General features: G+C 49.4%; 1 protein-coding gene across 2 annotated transcripts; it reads right to left on the reverse strand.

The window, feature by feature from the left end:
• Positions 1 to 2,316: 2,316 nt before the first annotated feature.
• Positions 2,317 to 24,020, reverse strand: AARS1 (alanyl-tRNA synthetase 1). 2 transcript variants are annotated; one of them, XM_072636565.1, is made up of 21 exons: positions 23,931 to 24,020; positions 21,936 to 22,099; positions 20,450 to 20,638; positions 20,027 to 20,172; positions 16,429 to 16,620; positions 15,436 to 15,580; positions 14,498 to 14,643; positions 12,791 to 12,899; positions 12,530 to 12,680; positions 12,110 to 12,234; positions 11,840 to 11,984; positions 10,983 to 11,161; positions 10,607 to 10,720; positions 8,744 to 8,950; positions 8,217 to 8,401; positions 5,066 to 5,174; positions 4,451 to 4,564; positions 3,912 to 4,031; positions 3,691 to 3,777; positions 3,125 to 3,238; positions 2,317 to 2,843 (listed from the first exon to the last, which is right to left on the reverse strand). In XM_072636565.1, exons 2-21 carry the CDS (start codon positions 22,077 to 22,079, stop codon positions 2,658 to 2,660), a joined length of 2,907 nt encoding a protein of 968 aa, XP_072492666.1. In that variant the 5' UTR covers positions 22,080 to 22,099; positions 23,931 to 24,020; the 3' UTR covers positions 2,317 to 2,657. The 2 variants fall into 2 exon arrangements, with proteins under 2 accessions (XP_072492666.1, XP_072492665.1); XM_072636564.1 differs by lacking the exon at positions 23,931 to 24,020 and adding an exon at positions 22,260 to 22,363.
• Between the last annotated feature and the right edge of the window lie 180 nt (positions 24,021 to 24,200).

Here is a 24,200-nt window from a genome sequence, read left to right on the forward strand (position 1 = left end):
CCAGCTCATCGAGTGCCTGCTGATGCCCACATATCCAAACCCGTCTGTGTCTTCCTGTCTTTTACTTTAGGCTGAGGAAGCTGCTGCTGCTGAAGTCAGGCCATTTGATGATTCTTTCTTGTTTACTGTCTTTCCTCATCTGTTGGCTCCATCAGTACAATCTACATTTTCCCTGTCTTCCTAAAAAAACCTAGACTTGATCAAAGGGGAGAAAGTGTTACCTAAAGTGAAGGGAGGAAAATGGGAACAATTTCTACATTGATTGATGAAAAAAACAGAAATGAAAACATTGAAAGACATTAGAACTCAGGGCAATGTAGTGACTGGTCAAGGCTTCAGAGGACTGAGGATGAAGCAGGGGTCCCACCTTTCCATTTTAGCAAACAGGTAGATGATGGAATCCATTGCAGGTCGAGGCACACGTTGCATTGATACGTTTTGCTACAAGGAAGGGCCTCTGTTTGAGGGGAAGTAGGGGATAGGGAGTTGGTTAGTGAGAGTAAGGAAAAAATAAAATAAAGTTTGGAAGTGGAAAACAATCAGGCAGTTTTGTTACTATGTTAAATTTAATATATACTTTAAAAAACTAAGTTTCAGTTTCACAAGCAAGCCTCTTTTCTGTTCTTTGTACATTGAAATGTTTGTTGACGTTTAAGTTCATAATTGGAAAGCCCGAGAACAGTCTTGGCCTTTAAAGACTCCAGGCTGGCCAGGCCTTCGAGCTAGTTCTGGGGAAGGATTCTGGACTTTCCTGGGAAGACTTGAGCTGATATAGAGCAAAGAAGCAGAAGCAGAAGACCAGCATGCACCATGCCACTACCAGTGCATACACAAAGCCATTACCAAACAGCCCTGGTATCTGCATCCAATACCGTGACCAGCGCTGGTCCCAGGTGGCTGACATTAAACTCACTTAAAGATGATCCTGAGTTGGGGGTATTTTGTGTGGGTCACTTAAAGATAAAACTAAAGTGGAAACATCTCTTTCCACCTAGACCCCTCCTGCTTACTTTGGAGGATGCCCCGGAGGATTCTCTCCTCTTCACCTCGTATTCCTTTCTCATCATCGTCTAGTTTAGTGGGTTCTACCTCCTTCAAACGTCTCTTGCATGATCCCCCACTTCCCTCCCCCCAGATTCACCATCCTAGTCCACCTGGACTAGAAGCTTCCATTTGCCTCCCTGCACCTTGTCTCTGGTCTCTCCCTCTCCCATCTTTCATACAGTGGACAAAGTCATTCCCACGGCTCTCCTCCAGCCCCTAGGATAATATACTCATTCTTCAGCACGGGCTAGAAACGCCACCTCTGCCTGTAACCCACCCCTTTCTTACAGTGGCCATCTTCAGGACTCAGCCTGGCTGCCACCTGTCCTCAGATCCCTTTTCTTGTACATGCTGTGTTCCCTGGAAGGCTCTCTGGTCTGTGAAGGCAGTCACAGCCTGGTTTGAAGCTGGTGCTGCTAGTTTGCTGAACACCACAGCCCCGGCCCCTCCTCATGGCCAGGCTCTTCTGAGTAAGGGGCTTCTTAATTCTTCTGGAAGCCCAGCTACTGCTTCTCGCCAGGATTAACCTGAGCCAAGTATCCAAGTGGTTGTCTTCTTCTTGTGAACAGAGGCCATGGAGGGCACAGCCTGGGGCTATTCAGTACTAGAGACATGCATCTTGGCAGGTCAACAGAGCTGTTTTTCAGTTGGGAAGCACCCCGTGCCACTGACACTCAGGCCCTACTCACCAGAGTGGGGCTTGATCTCCTAAGAGAACACAACACACCTTCAATTCCAGACAGGAACTGGACCCAGGTGCAGGTCAGAGAGCTGCATCAGCTCAAAGTTTATCATCTTAACGAGCTGCTCTGTGGAGCTGAGGGCTGTTAGCGACTTGCCCAGGATCATCTGGCACATGCCAGAGGAGGGACCAGAGGCTATCCTTCTTGCCTCCAAGGCTTGCTCTCCCATTCACTATGCATGCCAGGGCCTGGTGCCATGATGACTGCCCCCTCCTCCATTCCCTCTGCTACTCTTGCTGGGATCCCTAGGGTTTGGTTCAAGTACCTTCCCTTCCCAGGAGCCCAGAGACAGAAGCAGGCCCTCGGAGCAGTAGCTTAGGGAAGAGGCATTAGACAGGGTCATTTTTTAGAAGTCCCACCTACCCCAAGCTCCCCATCTCCTTCTTCTCCAGAAAGTTCTCTGGGACAACCAAATGGCTCTGGGGTTCCAGACCGTTTCCTGGAGGGGGCCTTGTTCAACTAGACCCTGAGAGGAAGTATGTTCTGCAAGACCAGCTTAAGACCATGACCTCAACACAAGACATCAACATTCATAGCATGTGGTTCTTTAATTCTGGTACAGCCCTTTCCATGTTTACTCCCAGAGGAAGGGTCTGACGGGACGGACACTCAGCGGCTGAGTCATGTTGGATGTAGGTCTGGGGACTGGGAAACGGAGGGGGGATAGCAGCACCGTAGCCCAGGCTCCCAGGTGGAAGTGGTGGTTTCAGAGCCCAGGGGAGTTCAGCCCTGAGGCAGAGACTGCTGGCTCCTGGAGTATGCTACAATTATAGGTAAGGTGGAAGGTTGAGATGGAGGGATTACTTAAGATGTCTGAAGCATTCCTATGCCACTGGCTGTGCTGAAGCGAGACCCCTGCCAAGCCTGCTCTCAGTTCTTCAGGTCTCCCAGCCGAAGGTGGGCGAACGATGTGGCCAGCCTCAGAGCCTCCTGCAGGCAGCCCACATTCTTGCCTGTGGCCTGTGCCGACACATCTTTGCCACCACCCTTGCCATCCATCAATCCTGACACCTGCTGCACCCACTCACTGGCCTTCAGACCCCTGTTGGCTGCATTCTGGAAGAAAAAAAAGGAACTCAGGTGCCATACGCAGGAATGGAGATGCTGAGCTAACGTAGCAAGATGAAGAGCCTGTGATCCCAGCATGACATCTGAACCAAGAGACATGTAAGCAGCCCCCTCCTACCCTCCCACCCTGTCGGCTGCTGATCAGGACAGGAGTCAGTCAGGATGTAAAGTCTAGCTGGGCCTCAGCTGCCATCCATCCCAAGAGAGGTGAATGAACACAGGGAACTCTGGCTGGGCCTGGGGAAGGAGGGCCAAGGACCACTACACACCTGAGGGACTTGGCATAAGCAAATGATCTTGTTAGCTTCATTATCCACAGTGAAGAGCATAGCAGAGGTCTCGGGGGAGTGTGTCTTGAAAAGTTTCAGAGCTTCATTCAGGGCCTGCAGGGACAAGAGCAGCTCAGGGGGTGGGAAGGCCCCAGGGTGACCCTGTCCTTGGCAGTCCCTGGCACTGGAGGCATTTGCTAAAGGCTGAACAATGAATCTGTTAAACAATTACCCATCTCTCACAGTTTCCCCTCTCAGCCCTGGCAGCAGTTCCTTCTGCCCTAGAATGCCCCTGTCCGTCTCTCAGAGCAGGCTCTCAGATGCCTCAGTTACCCTTCATTTTGGGGGTGGCCAAAGTTCAGGGCTTCAGTGTCCAGACTTTTCCCCACCCAAGGGCTGATGTGTCCCAGGGCAGCTGGAAAAGGAGAAAGGCTCCCTTGGGGCACATGGGCACAAGGGAAGGGACGCTGGAGACACTTCTGTGCCCACATGGAGAAGGAGGCCCTGCTGTAATGGCTGCCTCACTTGGGAATTCCCAACCACAAAACCAGACATAGATGAGTTGCCTTGGCTGAAGCTCCGCTCTCCATCTCCATGATGACCAGGGGTTGATTGGGCTGACTGTCGATGAGCTGTCTGGTTCTCTCCAGTACCTGCAGATCACACAAAGACAGGCCTTAGGAGGCTGCAGAGCAGACACATGTGGACCATCACGCAGATGTGTGGGCTGAGGATCAAAGAGTTGCTCTGTCCCTCGCCTTTCGCTGTCTTGAGAGCCTAGACTCACCCTTTTCTGAACATCTGCTTTATTGGCCCGGTCGAGGTCATCCATGACCTTCTTTATCGTTTTAAGATTCTCTCTCAATTCATCCTTCTGCCACTGGGGAATGACGGTGGTGGCCAGCAGCTGAAACAAGATTGGTCAGGATCAAGACTGGACAGTCTTCACCAATTCTGATGGCTTCAGCCACCACAAGCCTTAAGTTTTTCTCATTGTTGATATCTCCATGGAGAACAGGAGTAAGGAACAGATCTACAGATCCCAAAGCTAGCAGAGAATTCCCAAGAAAGACCCCATTGAGCTGCAATCAGGAGTCAGTTACTTGGAGAAAGAAGAAAATGCAGGAGAAGCTGAGCTGCCACATGAAGGTGAGTTTATGCAATAGGAAAAGTCCTGCAGAGTTGGGGACTTGGAGAATCCCTGATGTTAGGAGAGTGCTGAGCAGCAGGCTATGTGGAAAGAGGCCCCTGGCTGCTGCAGCTGGGGAGGACCCCTGACAGATCACTCCCACTTACTGAGAGCCTGGGGTTTTGCCAAAGACGTACCTCACCAAAGTCAGCAATTTCCCTCTGGATGTCCTTGTTTGGAGCTGTCTGTGCCTTCACTTTGGCTTCCAACTCAGACAAAGATGTCTTCAAGCTGTCTGCTTTCCTGAGTGCCTAGGACAGGTGAGGGAGACTTCAGATCCAACAGACAATTCCTACCTCCAGCCCCACCACCTTGTACACGAACACTCACAATTGCACACCAATGGGGAGGCTACTACTGTATACCACAAACACCCACACAAACCAAGAGCATCTGTTCCTGAGGAAGAGGCTGCCATGTCACCTCTGCAGATACTGGGCCAATGAGAAGACAGCACTTCAGATGTCAGAGGTGCCATTTAAACCATCTTTGAAATTAACAATAGCAGCTAGTATTTCACAGCACTTTTAGGTTTCCAAAGTTGTGCATATACAAACTTATTTGATCGTCATCACAACAACCCTATGAGGTCAATACTGTTATTACGCTTGTTTTGTGGATGAAACTGAGGCAGAGTTCAGTGACCTGCTCAGGGTCACAGAGCTGGTAAGCATCTGAGGCAGGATTTGAACTCAGATCTGAAGGGTTTCAGGTTGACCCCCCACTGCCAGGTTCAGGCCCTTCATGCCCACCTTCTGAGCCTCAATGCCAGTGACAGCTATGATCCTGCGGATGCCCTTAGCAATGGCTTCCTCACTCACAATCACCAAAGCTCCGGCGTGACTTGAGTTCTGCAAGTGCCTAAAAGTAACCAAAGAAAGGAATGAGGGACAGCCATACAGTCACATCTCTACCCCTCCCTCCCACCCTCCACCTCAGCTGTCACACAGGAAGAGCTTCATACACACAGCTGCTCTGCCCACTCAAGGTGTCTCCTGGTGTGCTCCAGGCCATGCCCACCTGGCTCCTGTGGATGCCCACTGATCCAGCTCCACTCTTGACCCAAGATCCCATAGCCAGGCATAAATCCCAAGGGGGTCAAAGAGAAAAAGGCTCAAGCACAGCCAAATAATTGTTCTTAACAGCACTTTCTATAAGAGCAAAGAACTGGAAACAAGGCTGATATCCATCAACTGGGAAACCAGTCAATGAATTAAGGAACACAAATGAAATGAATTATTTCCGTACCAGAAGGAAAGATGAAGACAAAGAATTCAGTAATGCGAAGTCTCAGGCACTGACTCAGAAAATGACATAATAGGAGTGGAGAGAACAATCAAAAGAAATGAAGCATGGGCCTGTAACGCCCGCATTTGCCCCAAAGAAGGAAGGAGAAGACGCCCCCTCCTTCCCCCCGGCTCCTCTGCATGCGGGGCTGGTGTGATGGTCATGCTCCCCCCACCATTTTCCTCTGTTAACGAGGATGGGGAGGGTGAACATTTGGAAACGAAGCTTACTGAACACCCAAAGAAACCCACTTTAGGTGCGCACCACCTGAGTAGTAATAAAGTGGAAGCAGAAGAAGAGCTGGGAATGAAAGAACTGTGAATGAACCAGCAGTGCCAGGGAGCGGGAAAAGCACCAGGCCCCGGGACCAATCCCAGTGCTGTCTCTTGGGAGGCCCACATGCACCTTCCTCTGACAAAGTAATAGGGCTGCTCAACACCCTACACTCTCTGCACTGCTATGGACCATGAACGGGCCAGCAGTTCTGTGTCTTCCAACTGGTTTATATAAAGCTTCCACAATTCTCTGGCCATCAAGATGGTCATTTTGTGGGCTACTCTGGGGATGTCTCTCATTTTGTACTTTCTACATAATCCTAGAATGTTGAACTTGAAAGCAAGCTGAGAAGTAATTTGTCCTGTCTCATTATTTTATAGAAAACACTGTGGTCCCATCAGGGGAGCTAGTATGTGGCAGAAATCAGATCCAACTCCAGATTCTTCACACCCAAGTCCCTCCAAGCAAAGAAACAGTTCAATTTTGGCTAATAAATATTCAAAGGCTTCCTATGGGCAACGCACTGCCCTAGCTCTTGGGAAGATACAAACAGAGGCAAAACCCTGTATTCACTGTATTCATCAGTCTATCAAATGTTTGTTCCTTATGGGATAGTAATAATCCATTTCTTTTGTGTTCCTCAATTCATTGCTTGATTTCCTAGTTGATGGACATCCACCTTATCTCCAGTTCTTTGCTCTTACAGAAATTAAGAATGCCTTGAATATATAAGCAGCTTGTTGCCCAGGAGAGAAGCATCCTGAGAATTATTGTGATGGCCCTCCTGGGAGGAAGGGGCCAGCAGCATTGCTGAGTTGGGGGTTTTAGATTCTCTAAACTCACCAGAAGGCTCAGAGCTGCCAAAGAGAGAGGCAGGTAGATAACAGAAATCCCAACAAGTTCTGGGCTCTGGCCAGGAGGCCTCCCTGAGCCTTTGTGAATGGAGGAAAGAACACAGGAGGAAAGGGCACGGAAATGAAAATGAGATGAAAGTATCACCTCCTCCCCATCAAATTACCAGAGGCAGAAAGATTCTACATCAAAGGGCTATGGGATAATAAGCACAGTCCACTATTGGCAGGGCTGTGAACTGGCTCAATTGTTTTGGGAAAACAATTTAGAATTGTGTAAGAAAGCTTTCTAAATTAAACTGTTCAGAGCCTTTGGCCCAGAAACTCAACTATGGGACTCCACCCCAACGTGGAAAATAACACCAAGAAAAGCTACGTGCTAAAATGTTCACAGCAGTATTATTTTTGGTAACAAAAAGTGGAAAATAAAATACATCCTCCAAGAATGGGGAAGAGCTGACCTTTGGTATATGAACGTAATGTTCTCACTGGGCTGTAAGCAGGTAGTAAGACTACTGGTGTTGTTTAGTCATATTGTCCAACTCTGGGACCCCACCAAGAATTTTCTTGACAAAGATACTAAAGGGGTTTGCCATGTCCTTCTTCAGCTGATTTTACAGATGAGGAAACTGAGGCAAACAGGTTGAGTGACTCGTCCAGGGTCACACAGCTATGAAGTGTCTGAGGTCACCTCTGAACTCAGGTCTCTGTGACTCCAGGCCGGGTGCTGTATGTACCATGGCACCACCTAACTTCCTGGTAAGACTAGTACTCTATAAGTAATACTAATCTAACACACACACAAACTATTAGGTGGCCTTTGGCATTTGTAATGTTGTAATTTTGCAGACCTTTTTACAGGAATGTACTTTGTAGGGGGGGGGGCGCTGGCTGCATGTAAAGTAAGACAACAAAGAATGAATGAATCCCCAGGTATTTTGTTCCCCACCCCTACCCCTAGACCCTCTCTAATCACTTCATAATGTAGCTCATATTTTCCTTTACTAATAAAACCAAAATAGCTGTGACATTCAAGCTGTGGTTAGAACTCTGATGAGCTGGTTCCACAGTGTAAATGGGGTCTCATTTAGGCGTTCAGAGACCTGAGAGGCAGGCAGAGCTTTCTAAGGGGGACTGGCTAGAGATCAGGGAGGAGAGTCAAAGACTCTGTAAGTACTGCCTTCTTCAGGTGCTGCCACCTACCTCTGGCCCCTTTGAAATCTAACTAGACATACAGTCACATTGCCAAGATGAGCCAAGAGCACACATCTATTCAAGTGACTGGATAGTGAATTCCAAACTCTGTCTATTTTTATAGTCACAGATAAAGTGGCCAAGAGACTGAGCAGGTTCTGGACATTAGGCCTGTGAGCTTCTTGTGACAATTACTGCTTCCCCTCTTGTGCCTGGGATGGCCCTTCCTCCAGAGGATCCTAAAACAGTTTATAGCAGTTCATCCCCATCCATCACTGACTCCCAGGGCACTCACGTTCCCCCACAGAACTCCACTGAAGTGAGGGAGCCGGCAGGTCCTGAAGGGTCATCCAGCAGCTTGGCCACAGGAATGCCAATGGAGACAACTCGCACGGGGTCAGGATAGGTCTCATCAAAGACAGCACGCAGCCCTTGGATGGCTTTGGCTGCTGCCAGGGGGCAATCCTGGGCATACACAGGCTACAAGGGAAAGAAGCAGGCAAAGAGAGGGGCATGAGAATGTGAAAAGTCTTCTGGGGCCCCAATAGTGTTCATGAAGGCAAGGAGAGGATAGAAGATAGGCTCCTCTAAATCTCCATACCCATTTCTACAGTTGGCTTTCCCTGTCTGGGCCTTCCAATTAAAGAGGCCATCTAAGCTGCAGAAAGCGATGGATAAGGAAATCTTTGGGTATAGAGGAATTTAACAGACCAGAGTCCAGGGGCCCAAGTAGCTACTGAGGCACAGGAGACTGCATGGGAAAGGTTGGTGGAGAAGGAGGTCAGGCCTGAAGGGCTTAAGTGCAAGAACCAACTCACAAACCTTGGCCGACTCTATCATCCCATTGGCGATCTCTTCCGTCTCCTTGATCTGCTGGGTGGACATGGCTCCCTTGGCAGTAAAGTCAAAGCGGAGTCGGTCTGGTGCAACCAGGGAGCCCCTCTGGTCTGCCTCGCCTAGCACGGAGCGCAGGGCAAAGTTCAGGATGTGCGTGGCTGTGTGGTTGCTCATGACAGGCCTTCGTCGGGGCTGTTGGGGGAAAGAGGCCATGGGAATCACAGCACAGTGCTCAGAGTTGGGGTCCTAGTGCTCCTCAGGGGTAACTGAGATTAAGAGAATAAAAGTGCCAAGGGTGCCACCCCCCACCCCCCTTGCCCAGCCAGGAAGAAATCATTACTAAAATGTGAAAGGAACTCAGTATAGCTTTACTTCAGGGTTGAGACTTAGTAAACCTCCATGTTATTTCATTAATTACAATTATCTATCCAACTACTGTAATGGATTGCAATTAATTAATCAATAAGAAGTTATAAACTGCTTAATAATTCACTGGTAGCACAGTGGATAGAGGAATGGGCCTGGAGTCAGGAGTTTGAATCTAGTCTCAGACACATACTAGCTGTGGACCGCTGCCTCGTTTCCCTCACCTGTAAGACAGAGATATCAACAGCACCTGCCTCTTGGGGTGGTTATGAGGATCAAACAAGACAGTACTGTATAGTGCTTAGTACAGTGCCCTTGCTTCCTGGCAGTAGGTTAGGCGCTGTGGGTACAGAAAAGGCGAGCACTGACTACAAAGACCTTCAATTCTAGTGGCAGACCACGTATCTGACGCTGGCAGATCCAAGACAAACACAGAATATACAAAAGGAAGCCTTGGGAAGGAATGGCCTCTGAGCTGAGGGAGGCGACAGGATAGAACATTGAGGGAAGAGCCTTTTCAGTCAGTGCAAAGGTACAGAGGTGGGAGATGGGAGAGGAAGCATCAGGAGTGAGGGGTGCAAAGCAAGCTGGGAGGCTCTCCTCCAGAGTTGGTGGAGGGGAGTACAATGTTATCAAAGTAGAATGATAGGAAAGGATCAGGGGGTAAAGAGCTTTGAATGCCAAAGTGAGGAGGGTGCCATTTATGGAAATGCAGGTAGAAAGTACAGGTGGGATATGGTCGAAATGATGCTTTAGGAAAATCCCTCTGGCAGCCGTGGGAAGGACTGGACTTCGGAGAGGGAGCCTACTTAGAAGGTGACTGCCCCACCCACACTAATACACTGACAATGGGGCTGTCCAACCACTTCAGAAAATAAGTTAAAAATCATACAAGTAAACAGGCTAAAATGCTCATCCCTGCGACTATATGATTCCACTGCTGGGCACAGACCCCAAGGATGTGGTTGATAATAAGAAAGGCCTCATATACACAAAAACATTTCTAGAATCACCTTTTGTGGTAGCAAAGAAGTAGAGAAAAAAATAAATGCTCACTGATTGGGGAAAGGTTAAACAAACTCTGGCCCCCAATGCAACGACATGTTCCTCTCTACTTTAAGAAACAAGAAATGTGATGACTACAGAGAAGCCTGGACTTAAATGTACCAATGCAAAGTGAAGGAAGAAGAGTAGGAAAGCGATATACACAGGGAAAAAACCCACAATTAATGACAACAAAAGTACTGACCTGAATGCTTCGAACCTGTAATGACCAAAGGTGTCTTCAAAGCAAAGACAGGAGAAGTCACCTTCCCTTGGTTTTTTGGTGGGGGTGGGGAATACACATAGTGACTGTTTTAATACCTCGGCTGACTATCCTGAACCTTTCTGGTCCTCTTTTTATTATGAGGGATGGCTCTCAGGGACGGGGCTGAGAGACAGACAGAGTTGTAAAAGTAGATGGTATAAAAAACAACTCACTTCATCAATGAACAGCCGGACACGATCCCCCACTCTCAGGCTCCCATAGACTGTTCCTATGTGGAGCACATATCCTCCTCGAACTTGAGTGTCTTTGACTGTGAACTCAGTTTTCTAAAAGAAGCAGAGTGGATTTTTACAAAACAAACCAATAGCTGATCAACTAGTACATACAATCAATCATTCTAAGTGGAAAAGGAATATACCAGACTCGAATCAGTCTCCTCCTGACGTATGTAGAGCCTTGGTCTTGCGTCTAGGACATCAGCCCCTGCCCGCAGCCCATTAGCACCCTCACCACCACTGCCTGGATCTCTGACTTGCTGGCCTCTTAGGGGCCACCTCTGTCCAACTAACAGGATGGAGTCAAACTTACATCCTCGCTGCTGTCATCCTCCTTCACCAGGAAGCCTTCGTCGTAGATCTGTCCTCCTTGCTCAGCATAGAAACAGGTCTTGTCTAGCAGCACGCCACACTCTTGGCCAGTGGACACTTCATCCACAAACATCTTTTCCCTGCGCAGTGCCTTCACCGTGGCCACTGGATTCTCAAACTCTGCAGAACAAAAAGGGAAGGTTGATACCTTGGCCCTTATCTGTCAGGCCACCTCACCCTAAAGCATAGCTTTGGTGTCTATGGCCTTGTAACCTCCTTTACAGCATGACCTCCTGGGGCTCCATAAGAATGTCCTCCATTCTCAGCACGGCCCCATTTCTAAGCAGAAGCGTGTTAGACAGATCAGCTAGTCTAGTGACATGGAACAGGAGAAAGGGCATTGGGAGCCAGGCCACCCCAGAGCTGCCATCAACCAGCCCAGTGACCCTGGGCAAACCACCTCCCCTTTAAGGTCAATTTCCCCATTTTGTAAGATGATAGAGAGGGGCTATAGGTTTTCACAGATTTCTTCTAACTAGAATTCTAGGTTTGGGGGCTTTGGAACAACCAGACTGAAGTTCAAGAATTTTTTTAAAACTCCAAGAAGTGTAGAGAAGCACCAAAGTTCTCACTGCCACCTATATTCTTCTCAATTTGTGCCCATTATCCTAATTGTTAGGATTAATAGCCAAGTGTATATTGAAGGCTAAAATAAGAGCATCCTTGATGGTTTGAGCAGATGCACCCCTAACCCAGCCATACAAGAAACACAGAAATAGGGTACAATGAAGTCAGAACACTCCAAAGACCCGCAAAAGAAGTCAAAGGGATAGAGGGGGCATAAACATGGCAACGCACCGTAAGTGCCGCTGGAGTCTGACTGGTAATTATACTTCAGCGAGTCATCCGTGACCTCAAGACCATTGACTCGAAGCTCTTCGATAGCATAAATGTCCAGCATGATGTGATCTTCCCCACCAGCACCCTTGCCCTGGGACTTCAGCTGGCAATGACAAGAAGAAGTATAGGCCACCTGCACAACTTCAAACTGACTAAAGCTTCCTCAGGAAGCCGGGGGAGAGTGGGGAGGGGAGAGGGAAGCCTGCGTGTCGCCCCCAAACTCTCTACCTGGGCCAGTTTCCTCTCCTCCTCAAAGCCGTCCATGTCTACAACCAGGCCCTTCTCCTCAGCGATCAGGCCAGTGAGATCCACTGGAAAACCATAGGTATCATATAGCAGCCACGCAGTGTCTCCTGTGAGGAACATGGGCACAGAACACCAAGTGGATGTTACACCAGGAAGAACTTACAAGCTGACTTTTCACCCAGAGGAAGTGAGAAGTGATAAAAGGGAAGAAAAAGTCTGGCATGGAAGGGTGCTAGCTATCTGAGGGTCTATTGAACAGATCTATTGAATTCTCTGGAATTTTTCCTTCTGGGAAGGAACTCCCCACCTTACCCACTTTAACCAAGCTGAGACTGAGCTCTTAGTGGCCACTGGATTGAAAGTGATGTTTGGACAGGAAAGGGGAGGGAACAGTGTCCTCACCTGGGATCGTCTTGCAATCTCCCAGACTCTGTATCTTCCTGTCTAGGATGCGCCGCCCTCTGCTCAGGGTCTTCAGAAACTGTCCCTCTTCTTCATTGATGATGTCCTTCACCATGTCTGGGTCCTTCTTTAGTTCAGGAAAGGCATCACCCTGGTGTAGAAGAAACAAGGTGGTGGCATCTGGGGAAGCCAAGGAGCCCATGATGGCTGCTGGCTGACACAGTCCCACTCAGAGCATTTGCTTTGGGAGAACAGACATACCAGTGACTGGACAACCACATCCACAAGTGTAGAAAAAAAACCCCTTTTGGCGTTGAGTTTCTCATGGGAGTATCGAACTGCCCGTCGGAGAATCCGCCTCAGCACATACCTGGGGAAAGACAGGGCTGGATCAAGTACTAAGAAATGCTCTCAGCCAGATTCTTTCTAGGAGCTCTTCTGAAAACTCACCTCAACAATTCAAATAAATTTTTTGTTCCCTTTAAGAAGACTTCTTTTCACCCATTCTATGATATTTTCCCAGGTCATCCCCATTGCCCCGGCACCAAATGCAAGGACCACATTTATAAATAAACACAACAGGTTCAAGGCCATGCCACACTGGCCACCCAGCCTCCACACCAAGTGCGCTCTAATGAATACTGAGGGAAAACCAGAAAATGCCGGAAATACCAGCACTGCCTGGTCCTGCAAGGAAACTTTCCATGACCTCAAACCATAATCCAGAGCCCAATTCCTCTGGTTTCCAAGCACTAGTACCACACAGAGAGCTTTCTCCCACCGCTAAAAACTTTATGTTGATAATTCTCAAAATTACTTACCCGGCCTTCACCTCTCTCCTAACTTTCAGAATTGTGCCAGACATAGAATCGTCCCACCGATGTCTTAAACTCAACATGGCCAAATGAAGTCACCATTTTTTCCCCTATAAGCTCCCCATTTCCAAAGGCAGCACAATCTTCCTAGGGTTTGCAAACTAGGTTGTGCCATCCTCAGCTCCTCATTCTCTCTCACTCTCTATGTTCAATCTGTTGCCAAGGCCTGTCAACCTGACTTTTAGAACAATCCCTAGTATGCTCCCCCTTCTGTCCTCTGCCACTGCCACCACCCTGGTGTAGGCCCTCATCAATTTATGCTTGTACCACTGCAATGGCCACTGGTGGGTCTGCTTGCCCCAAGTCTCTCCCCACTCCCATCCATCTTCCGCTTAGCTGCAAAAATTACCCAAAGATACAGCTTTGACCAGGTCACTCTCCTACTCGGTAAATTCCAGTGACTCCCTATCACCTCAAGGATCGCAGATGAAATTCTGTTTCAAATCTGATTCTTTTTTTACCTTTCTAAGTCTTGCACATCTTATTTCTCCTCTCTTTTTACGCTGTGATCCAGTGACATTGGTTTCCCTATACCTGGAATGCTCTCCCCTCATCTCTGCCTCTTGGCTTCCTTCAGGTCCTGGCTAAAGTCTCAGGGTCTACAATTCCTCTCATACTGACCCATTCCCTCTGCTAATGAGCTCTAATTGATCCTGTCTACACCTGTCTGCTCACAACTGTTTGTGGGGCATCTACCCTTTTAGACTGACCTCCTTGAGGATAAGGACTGCTTCCGTCTTTCTTTGTACCCCTAGGGTTTAGCACAGTGCCTGGTCCACAGCAGATGCTATCTTTAACTGCATAGAGGTAACTGATTTTTAGATTTCCTAACTTTATTTTTTTAAGTATATTTTACAGATGACAAAAACTGGATTAAAGGAAAAACTTCTCTATGGCTTTTCTTATGAGAAATGCTTTCTCCATATTATACTAGACTGGCCAAATAAATAAATAAAATCCTGTTACTTCATACTCAAGAGAGATCTAAATGGCAAAGAATCTTTTGAGACTTCCTGAAATTCTTTCCCCTTAGTCCATGATCAGGCACAGAATTCCCCTGGTAAGGAACTGTTCAGGCCACCTCCATGCTTACCCTCGGCCTGTATTGTCAGGTCTGCCCCCATCAGTTAGGGCCACTGTGATGGTACGTGCATGGTCAGCCAGCACACGGTATGCCATGTCTATCCCGTCCACATCATCAGCACCAACGCACCCTGTGTAGGGCCGAGCCCCGGTGCCCTGTAAGAACAACATAGTCAAGTACCTCAGGACTGGTGGAAGAAATGGTGCTGTTTATCCCAGAGAAGACTCAGGGGGAATCATAGTTTCCTTCAAGCATCTGATAGATTGTGATGTGGAAGGATTAAATCTGTTTTGTTTGGCTCCAGAGAACAGACCAGGACTAAGGGTGGATGGTGCAAAGAGGTTATTTTAGGAATGATGTGAGGACAAACTCCCTAACAATGAGGGCTGTCATTAGAGGTCTTCAAGTAGAGTCAGGATGCACACCTGTCCACTGTGGGGATTCCTTCTGGCTATCTGTTCAGTCACATCTGACTCCCATTTGGGGTTTTCTTGGCACAGACACTGGAGTGATTTGCCACTTCCTTCTCCAACTCATTTTACTGATGAGGAAACTGAGGCAACCAGGGTTCAGTGACTTGCCCAGGGTCACACAACTGAATTCAGGAAGGAGTCTTCCTGGGGCTCTTTGCACTATGGTGCCCCTGAGCTGCCCTGCTTTGGGGTCCAGCTTAGATAACATGGCTGAAAAGGACCCCTCCAACTCAAACATGCTTGCATGGACGCTCCTGACTCATGCCCTAAGTCACTGGCAAGGCAGGCATCACAGGACAACTTAGAAAAGGACTGTGGGGCCTGGCAGAGGTCATGCTGGAGACTTGTTCTTCTCTCCCACCTCACAGCACAAAGGTCTGCATGTAGTAGGAGTTTTGTTAAATTGCTGATGAACAAACAAATGAATCTTTGGCCACATTCCTAAGCCCACAGCTATGGGACACAGCGTCCTACCTTCTGAATGGCGTCGAAGTAGGGGATGAACAGATCTGTGTCGTAGTTGGACATCTTGTTCTGTAACACGGACACCAGGCGTTCCAGGCCCATTCCTGTGTCAATGCTTTTCTTGGGAAGAGGTTTCAGGATGCCATCAGTTTCCCTGCATGATTCAGAAAAGGTCAAAGATGAGACGGGGGATTCAAGGCTGGTGTTATCCAAGTCCCTGCCTCTGAAACACAAACTGTGACCACTTCTTTTTCCAGGACTGGAACAGAGTTGAGATAAAATGAGGTTCTAAAAAGTTAGCTATAAAATAGCAAGCTTAAGTCAAAATGAGACCTCAAGGGAAACTTTATGAACTTGTCCACACCTAATACAGAATTTGGTTAAGATGGTAGGTAGCTACCATTTGGGGTGAGACTATTCCAATTAAAAAACCAGACCTGACATTTTTGGGGGGGGATTGGGTGGGGAGGGCAGAAAAATGTAATAAAATAAAAAATCACCCCTTCAATGGGATGGTTCCATTTCTCTAGTGTTTTCCCCATTTTAGCGTCAACATCCACAAAGGGAAAGCTTCAGCTCAGGATAGCTCTCAAATGGTAAGATGAGAGAACCATCTCAGCTACCATCCTCTTATTTCTAGCTTTGTTTTCCCCTTTCTTGGTGGAGTCTGAAAGAAAGATCCTACATTAAGTAAAATTGTGAGCCAGACTTTTGATTTTTAGCTATGGGGTACTTTTAGGAAGGAACCTCACTCTCCCAACGAGGATCACAACCCCCCTACCCCCTGCAACTTCCAGAGATACTTGGGACAGTGAGAAGTAAAGTGATTTTGCCCAGGGTCACACAGTTTGTTAGTCAGAAGCAGGACTGGAACCATCTCTCCCTGAGTAAGACTGGCCCTCTATCTCTATCCATGTCTCTATGCCATGCACTGGCCATCTCACAGCAAACATTTGGAATTTCTGACATGCTTCCATGAATCAAACGAGGGAAGTACATCACCTGTTGAACTGGATAAAGACCAGATTCCAAATCTCTAGCACATTAGGGTCATCCTGGTTGACGAGATGGGCAGCATCCCGGTCACCAATCCGGTCATAGTGGATTTCACTGCAGGGTCCGCAGGGGCCTGTGTCACCCATTTCCCAGAAGTTATCCTTCATGTTGCCAGGAAGAATCTTGCTGTCATCCAGCCTGCCCAAAGAGACCCAGTATCAAAGAAATAGAATCATACCGACCTAATTCAGTTCTCTGCAATAACTAATAGGAAGAGACTTCATCTTAGACAAATGAAATGTGTAAAGTGAGGTAAAAACAACAAACGCTCATGATGCCATAGCTGGGGGGTGGTGAACTGGTACACTGGTTTTAAAAATTGGGCTTTATATAGTAACAGCCACCAAATGCTTCCTATCCTCAGACAGGCTAAGGCCCTAATGTGGGCCAAGTACTGAGGGAGACCCCTGGCCTTGTATGAGCCAGGCGCTTTGCAGCAGAGACACAGCTATCTAAACTCAAGGCAGTGTAAACAGGGAGAGGGCACTGACAACTGAGGAAGATCAAGAAGACTTGACAGAGACAGTCACGCCTGAGTTAAATCCAGAATGAAGTCTTCTGAAAGGCAGAGATGAGGACTGAGTGAATTCCAGGCCAGGGAAAAGGTACAGTGCTGACAGAGATGAGGTCTAGTTTGGTCCAGTGTCAAATGTGCAGAGGGGAATGGTGTGAAATAACAGAAAAATGTGAGCAGGGGCCAGACTGGCGAGGCCTTCCACAGCATGCTGAGGAGCTCAGAGTTTTTCTTGGATGAAAGACACACCACCACTCAAGAGTTTGGAGCAGTGGAGTAACCTTATCAGACCTGTGATTGAGGAAGCTGAGTGGAGGATGAATAAGAAGGCTGAGACTGGAAGCAGAAAGAACAATGAAAGGCTATTAAAATGGGCCAGAGGGGATGACAGGTAGTATTTTACAGGGTAGTATATAGAAGGGGGTATATTCATATATATTGAAGATGTTATGGGGCTAGAATGAAGTGTGGAATGGAAAGTAGAAGGAAGAGAAAATAAATGCTTGTCAATTGAAAAATAAACAAAGATTCAAAAAAAAAGAGAATCAAGACGTTGACTCTCTTTTTAATGACTTTGCCAATGATTTCTCTGCACTGAGATTTCCCAAATCATCTCCAGCCTTGGCCTCTCACTATGTTTCAGTTCTGCATTTCCACTTAAATGTCCCATAGTCACCTCAAATTTAACATCCCTAGGACTAAAATAATCCTTATGCTCCCTACCCCAAATGAGTTTTCTCTCTCAACTTCTCCATTACACACACCAACATTTTTTTAAATCTCTCAGGTTACAAAACTTCAGAAGTAATTATTCAGAAAAAAATTCAGAAGTAATCTCCCTCTGCACCATCCTCTACATCCATTTTCTAAAAAATCCTATTTCTTCATTGTATCTGTTGGATTCACTTTCTACTCTTAATTCCCACTGCCTGCTCTTCAGTTTGAGACTCCATCACATCACTCTTCCAAACACAACAATTCCCTCCTGAATAACAATTCCAGGAGAAAATTTTGTAAACCTCCTTTCTATCACTTCACTCCTAAGGAAGACAAAATGATTTCTCATAACTGCCACATCAACTCTAAATTCCTCTAACTAGCTTCCAAGATCTTCCATAATCTGTCTTACCTTCCTTATCCTAAATTTAATAACATTATTTTATAATTTGTGTAGTGCTTGTATTTTCCAAAGTATATTAAATTCATCATTTCACTTGGGACTAAAAGCTTGTATGACAGAGTAGGAATATCTAATACAGAGAAAAGGTCAAGTGTCTTATCCAAGATCATGCAGCTCAGAAATGAGGGGCTCTTTCTATTGCGTCCTCACCTCATCACACATGGGATCTGACCCAAAGAGACCATCCTCTCCTCACTGCCTTCCATCTGTTCATGCTGCTGACCTCGTTTCATTCTCCTGTATCCCCCCTTCTCCAGATGCTTCAAAACCCAATTCAGATCACAGCCACTCCACAATCACGTTTCTCCTTTTCTGAGTCCTCACAGAAATTAGAGTCTGCACAACACAGTTTAGTTTTTAACTATATATGCTCTTCTATGGTTCTCCAGCTCCTTCCTGAATGCTAATTCTCTACCCAATGAGATTCTAACATTGAGGTAATGTCTCATCTCTTTCATTCCAGTCCTAGGCATATTCAATAAATGCTGGTTAACTGACTAATATCACTTGGATGATGCATCACTTTCTGATCCTTTCAGCATCAGCTTCCTTTCATCTTCCTTGAAGCTAAGGAGCTTCAAATTCTCTCATAATGGCCCTAGAGGGTGGCTATCTCACAGGAACATGGTCTCCTTCCCTACCCTTGGTTCCCAATCACCAACTATGTCTTCACGTCAAAGGAATTCTTTCAGTTGGAAAAGGAGTGGTAACAAAAGAAGCAATGGCAAGTGCCAGACAGTCCTAGTAAATCCCTCCTTCTGTCATCTCTGTCAGTAGGGACCCTAAGTCCTGGGAAGGGCCACTGTGACCAGCATTGTGGGCCATGACATAGGAGGCACTAGGGAGAGGAGTTAACTCTCCACATTCTCTTACATTGGATGGGATTGTTGGGAGCAAGTAAGTTGTGACACAGACTTGGGCCAGTGCTGCTGGCTCTGATTGGTTTTACTGCCCCAAACTACTTTCCACTCCTTTGGGAACTGCTTCTAACTGAAGGTACTGGAATGTTTTCAATAAAAGGGTTGTTTGTTTGAACCCCTGGGCTCTGAGTGATCCATTGGTGCAAAAGTACAAGAGGGTCACCCTTCCAGACACAGCTTCAGGGTCCCCTGGCCCTGAAAGCCACTGGAAAGTTTGAGGGTGTGAGGGATGGAGGGAAGTAGGAAAGGGGATTGAGGGTAGCCTTCCCAAACCTCTGTTCCTATCTGTAAGATGAAAGGAACACCCCTCTCTCTCCTTACCAGACCTATATGAGGACAAAGGAGAGAATATGGTGCTTTTCGGGAGTGAGAGAAACTGACCCTGAGAGAAGCAGGTCATTAGGACCTCACAGATGTGTGCACACACACAGAAAAGCTGCAGCAGCTCTGCTTTGGGCTCTACCTCAAGGAAGTTCCCTGCACCAATGAAAGCAGAGGCCTACACAAAAGAAACACACACACACACACACACACACACACACACACACGCTGTTGTTGACCATCTAGACACAAAGGCTCAGAGAGTAGGGGGTAGGGAAACACAGGGTTTAATTGTAACCTGTGGTTTTATGGAAGTTACAGTATATCTTTAAGGCATTTTTGGGTCCTCCTCTCTTTTCCCATTCTTCCTTAATACCTTTATATTTTCACACAGGACAAATTAGTTTTGTATCAAAAACTAACAAGAGTGTTGTGCAATAAGCAGGCAAGATATGTACCAAGGGACAAAGACAAAATGACCTGACTCAAAGCATAAAACTGACCATGGTGATGCAAGAAAAATGGGACAAATACCAACAAAAAATATCAGTTCTTTGGGTGAAAAAGCACTTTGTACTCATGTTCTCGGTGGCCTGCATGCATTCTTACCCCAGATTTTGCCAGATCTGCTTGCATTCTAAGTCTGGTTCTAAACCAGCTGCTTCATTTCCTCCAAAGTAGGTGACATACAGTCTGTCTACAGGGATGCCAAATTCTTGGGTAAGAAGCTCCAGGGCCATCTTACAGGCAAGTTCCTGCATAAAGGATGAGGAGAGTTAATGGAACTAACCATTTTGTGCTGGTAAAAAACAAACAACCCCCTCACACCCCTCAGAGTCACAGATATTGGCAAACAAGGCTGCCTACATTTCAAAGTCACTGATGCTCAGGACATTACAAGAAACTCATTTGGGAAACCAAGAGTTATCAAAGTGTAGGCTTCTTGAGACATCTTATTTCTATGGTGAAAACTAAGAAGGTGACTCTCTCAATCCACATGGCCATTCTGTTCAAAAGTATGATGTGGTTTACCTTAAAATAATCCCCAAAAGACCACGAGCCCAACATCTCAAAGAAGGTGTGGTGATAAACATCCTTCCCCACATCATCCAGGTCATTGTGTTTGCCCCCAGCTCGGATACACTTCTGGGTGTTGGCAGCTCTGTTCAACTTGGCCATGGGGTGAGAAGGGTCAATTGTGTTGAGGAAGATGGGCTTGAACTAGAAGAAAAAAAGTGAGAAATTTCAACTTCAGAAACTACTTCAGATCTGTGCCTCAAAAGTAGGGTTACACACACGCACACTTGGAAATGCTGGAAATGCTCAGATGATAACAGGAAATGTTTTTATAAGGTTAGGATCGTTTTCACTGCCCTTTTCCTTCTGACAAAGAATGATCTGGGGGAAAAAAGAAAATTTCCCCCTGTCCTAAAGAAAGGATGTCAGAGAAACATGAATTTCATTATTGATATTTATCAAACTCTCTACAGACAAAAATGAGTTCATCTGTATAAAAAGTATCCAAGGGTACCAGTATAATTAGGGAATTCTTTGAATGTACCTGGTAACATGAACAGCATTCAAGGAAAATTCAGCCTCAAAGATCTATTATTTAAAGATATTCCTCACAATAATGAGATATAATCAAAGACTGAGACAAAGAACTTTCACACCAGAAGAGAGTCAGGCCTATCCTTTCATCTACAGCCTAGAGAGAAAAAGGCACTAGTTTCCACAGCCAGGCAGTCAGTCACAGAGCCGCAACTAGGACCAGTCTTCTTTTCCATGTTACCACAATTCCTCTTCTTAAATGAGACGTACAATTCAGGAGGGCAAGGCTGGAAGCATGATACAGCAGGAAGAGCACTGACTTGTGCAGCTAGAGGTGCAGGGTCAGATCCCACCTGCATCTCTTGGCTATATGAGAAATGCCCTTAGCTAAATCGCTTATCCTCTCCACTCTCAGTTTCCTCAACTGAAAATTGGAGGTCCTGGACTTAGATGGCTTATGTGGTCCCTCTAGGCTCTAAATCTCTGATCCTATTTTCATACAGTTCAGAATATTGCAAAAATTTCTCCTTTGGAGAAACAAAACCTCCAAATTTTCCAAATGGAAACTTAATAGTCAGAATGGGATGGAGACTGGGATTAGCAGCTGTTTCTGCAAAAGCATTAAAAGCACTGGTCTAGGAGCTGGGATGGTGACAAAAGCAGTTCTGTTTGGGAGGGTCCAAAATGAATCAAGTTGCTGAGTCCTGCAGCTCCTTGTGAGTATCTAAGGAGGTAACTGTACAGCGCTCAGCACAGGGCCTCCCTAGCACATAAGAAGAGCCATGTCAGTGTTAGCTGCTTTCCTAAAACACACCTGTGGATGAAGAAGTAGCAGCCTAACTAATGGGGATAATCCATACTTCTATCTTTGAACATCTTTGCAGTAACCACTTCTTTTCTTCTGTCTCTACAGACTAAACCTCTTAGAAGCTCACCATGGCACACCTCCCCACTCTGCGGTACCCACCTGGTTCATGCCGGCATTGGCAAAGAGAAGCGTGGGATCATCCAGGGGCACCGTGGAGGAGGAGTGCACGTAGGTGTGCTGGTGTCTCTCGAAGAAATCAATAAACCTCTGCCGGATTTCACTGGCAGTCAACGTGGGCTCCATCTTGGAAATGCCACCCAAAGCTGGCCAGAGATAAAGAGGGACTGGAGGTTAGCGGCCGAGGGCTATTCATTAAAGGGCCACGTCCCACAGGGTTCTGGAGTCCCTTCAGGACAAGCGCAGAACCAATGGCGCGAGTCCCAAAGCCCCCTTGGATCCTTTTTTGGCGGACCCCGTGCCAACCTCTGCCAACAGTCATGGAGCTGGATCCAACAGGAGAAACATCTTCTGTGTACAAGAAGGCCTCGGGAAGAGGCCGGGGGAGAGCGGGTCACCTCCCAAGGATCAGGAAAAAGGCAAGCTGCTGGGTGGTTCTGAGGGCCTCAGGGCTGGTGGGCACAGGGGGCATCTCTAGAAATGCCGCGGCACGGCCGCAGAGCGTCACCCTCAGGACCCCAAACACAGATCGGGGCTCCGCCCAGCTCCCCGACCCCCGGGCGGGGGCCCAAGACCGCCGCTGGTGTAGACAGTCCTCTGGGTAGCGCCCCTCACCCCTCCCCGGGAAGAAGTCTGCCGCCTCCTCTCCCCCCCCCCCCCCCGCGCCCCCTCCTCTCTCCCCCCCCGGCGCCCCTCCTCTCCCCCCGCCCCCCTCCTCTCCCCCCGCCCCCCTCCTCTCCCCCCCGCCGTGCCCCCTCCTCTCCCCCCCCCGCCCCCTCCTCTCTCCCCCCCCCGCGCCCCTCCTCTCCCCCCCGCCCCCTCCTCTCCCCCCCCGTCCCCCCTCTCCCCCCCCGCGCCCCCTCCTCTCTCCCCCAGCCCCCTCCTCTCCCCCCGCCCCCCTCCTCTCCCCCCGCCCCCCTCCTCTCTCCCCCGCGCCCCTCCTCTCCCCCCCGCCCCCCCTCCTCTCCCCCCCCGCGCCCCCTCCTCTCCCCCCCCCGCCCCCTCCTCTCTCCCCCCCCCCCCGCGCCCCCTCCTCTCCCCCCAGCCCCCTCCTCTCCCCCCCGCGCCCCTCCTCTCCCCCCCCCCGTGCCCCCTCCTCTCCCCCCCCCGCCCCCTCCTCTCCCCCCCGCCCCCTCCTCTCCCCCCCCGTCCCCCCTCTCCCCCCCCCCCGCGCCCCCTCCTCTCTCCCCCGCGCCCCCTCCTCTCTCCCCCCGCGCCCCCTCCTCTCCCCCCCCCCCGCGCCCCCTCCTCTCCCCCCCCGCCCCCTCCTCTCTCCCCCCCGCCCCCTCCTCTCCCCCCCCGCCCCCCCCTCTCCCCCCCCCCGCGCCCCCTCCTCTCTCCCCCGCCCCCCTCCTCTCTCCCCCGCCCCCCTCCTCTCTCCCCCGCCCCCCTCCTCTCCCCCCCCGCCCCCCCTCCTCTCCCCCCCCGCGCCCCCTCCTCTCCCCCCCCCCGCCCCCTCCTCTCTCCCCCGCCCCCTCCTCTCCCCCCCGCCCCCTCCTCTCCCCCCCCCCCGTGCCCCCTCCTCTCCCCCCCCGCCCCCTCCTCTCCCCCCCGCCCCCTCCTCTCTCCCCCGCCCCCTCCTCTCCCCCCCCCGCGCCCCCTCCTCTCTCCCCCCCCGCCCCCCCTCCCCCCCGCGCCCCCTCCTCTCTCCCCCCCGCGCCCCCTCCTCTCCCCCGTGCCCCCTCCTCTCTCCCCCGTGCCCCCTCCTCTCTCCCCCCGCGCCCCCTCCTCTCCCCCGTGCCCCCTCCTCTCTCCCCCGTGCCCCCTCCTCTCTCCCCCCCGCCCCCTCCTCTCCCCCCAGGCCCCCGGCCTCCGACGCCCGAATCCCAGCGCAGAAAGCCCGACGAGCCCCGGCGCCCCTCGGACCCGGCTCCCTGGCCCCGGGGGACGCTGCGGGGTTCGCGCCGCTCCCCCAGCCCGGCCCCTCCAGCCAGGCCAGGCCCGCTCCCACCGTCCCGGCCGCCCCGAGACGGTTACCTCGGCGGGAGAAGGCTTCTCGTCTCCTTCAGCTCCAGCGTCCCCCGACTGCACACAAGCAGCGCCGGCCTCCCTGCCGGTCCTCCAATCGGAGCGAGAAGACGAGAGGGAAAGGGCGGCTCCCCGAGCCGCGGAGAGCGCCGATTGGCTGTCTGCCCCGCTGATCAATTTCGGCAGCAGCTCCTGCCCCGTACCGCGGCAAGCGCGGCGGAGACGTAAGCCGGCTGATGCAATGGCGCCGAAAGGGGCGGGGCGGGGCATGTCACGTGA

This window comes from Notamacropus eugenii, chromosome 1 (assembly GCF_028372415.1).
Source record: "Notamacropus eugenii isolate mMacEug1 chromosome 1, mMacEug1.pri_v2, whole genome shotgun sequence".
In the NCBI taxonomy this organism is placed as follows: domain Eukaryota; kingdom Metazoa; phylum Chordata; class Mammalia; order Diprotodontia; family Macropodidae; genus Notamacropus; species Notamacropus eugenii.

Bases quoted from the DNA above. Each gene is read 5' to 3' on its own strand.
- AARS1 (XM_072636564.1), bottom strand. The intron at 10,721-10,982 runs GTAAGTTTGACT...TGCTTCTTTTAG, and splicing joins AGGATGACAGCAGCGAGGAT to AAAACTGAGTTCACAGTCAA. The intron at 3,778-3,911 runs GTGAGTCTAGGC...TGTGATCTGCAG, and splicing joins AAGCAGATGTTCAGAAAAGG to GTACTGGAGAGAACCAGACA.